This window comes from Centroberyx gerrardi, chromosome 13 (assembly GCF_048128805.1).
Source record: "Centroberyx gerrardi isolate f3 chromosome 13, fCenGer3.hap1.cur.20231027, whole genome shotgun sequence".
Classification (NCBI taxonomy): Eukaryota; Metazoa; Chordata; class Actinopteri; order Beryciformes; family Berycidae; genus Centroberyx; species Centroberyx gerrardi.
Window position 1 is genome coordinate 19,015,089 of NC_136009.1, and position 2,697 is coordinate 19,017,785.

Consider the following 2,697-nt stretch of genomic DNA (forward strand, 5'->3'; position numbering starts at 1 on the left):
GGGCTCCTTGACTTTGAAATGACTGTCTCTCAAAGTGCATTTTATAGACTTTTAGGTTAGGTTAGGTTTTTTATATTATCATCGTTAATTGTGTTTGACCTCCACTTTATGATTTACTTTTATTTCTTGCCTTACTTTTAAATTTCTCTTGCTTTCTCAGCTTTTTTTTGTCAATTTGATGTGTTGTTTTTTGTTGTTCATAAAGCACTTTGTAACTGTGTTTTAAGAAGTGCCTTATAAATGATAATAATAATAATATATAGCCAATATGTTGTTAAATTCCTATCCAAAAAAATCCCTTTCTCACTTTTGCATACTGGCTTTTACTACTTTTAATTTTATGGGGTTGCTTTATTTAACGCCTTTGCACGCATGGCTTATTTCATTACATGCTTTGTTTTTATTTGGTTGGCAATTTAGAAACAATCACTGAATATGTTCTGTGTTTGTATGTAACAGGTAGTTTACATCAGTAATTTGTTTTATAGATTAGGTGCTTAGTATAAATGAAATGATTGTACCACATGTCTTCAATTAAACACACTCTTGTTTAATAGAAATCAAAATATATACAGCAGACATGATTCGTTTGGAAAGTTCAGTTATGGTAGATACAAACATTGGATTTAAAGTTGCAGACAATTTAGAGAATAAGTTCAGTTCATTGGTCAAAACACAGACACACAAATGAATTTGAGTAATTGGAGCAAACGTGTAGACATGTTTTCACAGAAAGGAAACCTCAATAATTTTATGCTGTCCGAGTTCCGCTCTTTCCTCTGTTTCCACGTCCGGCTATTGAAGAGCCACGTCCTGCACGACCTCCGCTGCCCCTCCCCCCTCTGGTGCCGCCACTCCCTCCTCTGCTGTTGCTCCCTCCTCTGCTGTTGCTCCCTCCTCTGCTGTTGCTCCCTCCTCTGCTGCCACCGTTCCCTCGCCCGGAGCCCCTGCCAGACCTGCTTCTTCTTGTCCTCACCCTTTTCTGTTGTTAGAGGGGAGCAAGGAAAGACAGAACCAAAAACTGCAATGAGTGAAAGTTCGGGATGTTCAGAAGTTCAAGTGCCCTTCCTATACAGTTGAGAAATGATTTACAAATGTTGGCCCTACATAGCCAATACTTTTCCCAAACAAAAGATAATGTTGACAATCATTAATGTTGACAAATCTACACTGAAATGTCAAAGGATATAGAAATACCACATCTGAACAATCAAAATGAGTGGTATTCCTACTTCGATTTTACTGACATTATTCTGTTTTGCTTAAAATGTGAGGTGGTTATGGGTTTACCAGCGGAGCTTCCTCTGTTGCCATTTCACATCTAACTTCAGAGGCTGTGATGTCATTGACCTCTTGGACTGGGTGGGTAACCTTAACGTTGCACAAGATCAGTTTCTGAAAAGAGATGTTTGTTTTCTTTGCATGAGTTACGGAACACACAGAGAAAAGACTGTCTGACAAGTCGCACTTCACAGTCATAAGTAAATACAGTGCATCCCAACAAGATTAAATGCTATGCAAATAGGTGAGACAAGTGTGTAATGCTTTTACTTACCCCATTTGTCTTCAGATGGCAGAGATTGCCGTTTTCCTGTGTGGAGTCGCACTCTGCCTCTTGTGCAGGAAATGTCAGGCTTCTGACTGGCACAGCAGACAGGTCTTCATCTGCAGGCTGCAGCTAAATACAGGAAAGATATTTCAGTGTTAAATCATGTGTAAATATCCACATGTGACACTTCTTTAATTGCCAATATCTTTGTATAAAGGCAAACTGTCTAAAGGTCTCCTGACATACTTACAGTTTCTACTTGGAGTTGATTCAGAAGTGGGCGGAAGTTCTCCAGAGGAAGCTGAAGGTTTAAGAGGAAATCTTCATAGTTGGGTTCAGCTGGTGTCTGGGCCTGGACCAGCAAGGTGACGGCAGCAAGAAGAAAGAACAGTCTCATCTGATCCTTCATTTTCACGTCTGTGTCCAAAACAGAATTTCTCTGGTGTTTTATACTCTGCTGTTGCTGAACTTCCAGCATTGAGCAATCCAGGGTGTTTGGGAAACCTGTGCCTCTTTACCGTAACAGTGAAGGGGTCAAGGGGGTCAGCGTGCATTGCTGCATTCCAAGCATTTCTCCGCTGCAGTAATGGGTATCTAACAGTAAGTGGTATTTACACATGATTGATGACTGAAAATGTGAAATTCATCACACAAAAATAATTATTTCCTATAATTACACCCTAAAGCCATTTTTATTTTGTCATATCATCTACTGTAACAGGAAACAATTTAGTTATAATGAAAGAGGCCTATGTAGTATTATTATTGGTGGATTTTTCATTGCTTAAGATGGATGTCCAATTTAAGAAATGTTAATGATTATTTCTATAGGCCTGATTGGACATACCTGCAACTGAACTGAATGGGTAACCTTCATATCACAACATAGGCTATATCAAAAGTTTTATTGTTTGCTTTGAATACATGAGAAGAAGTACACAGTCCCTTTACAAAGGATGTCAGGTCATCATCAATCAAGTTGCACAATTGTTAATAACCACTTTACTGTCGTAGTAGATGTCAAAATCATGATTAATATGAAAGCAAATCAGAAATGGTGCTTTTTGGCAGACCCAAGTCCATTAAATGGATCCACCATGAATTATGTTCTCTGTCTGCCAATGTAATTGTTGATGCAAATTTGAGCT

The 2,697-nt window shown here is 38.6% G+C and overlaps 1 protein-coding gene across 1 annotated transcript; it reads right to left on the reverse strand.

Annotated features, from left to right (window-relative positions):
* Positions 1–518: 518 nt before the first annotated feature.
* Positions 519–1,954, reverse strand: LOC139932697 (uncharacterized). Its single transcript, XM_071926540.2, has 4 exons — positions 1,800–1,954; positions 1,556–1,678; positions 1,291–1,395; positions 519–982 (listed from the first exon to the last, which is right to left on the reverse strand). The coding sequence occupies exons 1-4, from the start codon at positions 1,944–1,946 to the stop codon at positions 752–754; spliced, it is 606 nt and encodes a 201-aa protein (XP_071782641.2). The 5' UTR covers positions 1,947–1,954; the 3' UTR covers positions 519–751.
* Between the last annotated feature and the right edge of the window lie 743 nt (positions 1,955–2,697).

Coding starts and splice junctions, on each gene's coding strand:
- LOC139932697 (XM_071926540.2), bottom strand. CDS start 1,946: ATGAGACTGTTCTTTCTTCTTGCTGCCGTCACCTTGCTGGTCCAGGCC. Junction 1,679..1,799: donor ATCAACTCCAAGTAGAAACT/GTAAGTATGTCA, acceptor TCCTGTATTTAG/CTGCAGCCTGCAGATGAAGA. Junction 1,396..1,555: donor GCCATCTGAAGACAAATGGG/GTAAGTAAAAGC, acceptor ATCTCTTTTCAG/AAACTGATCTTGTGCAACGT.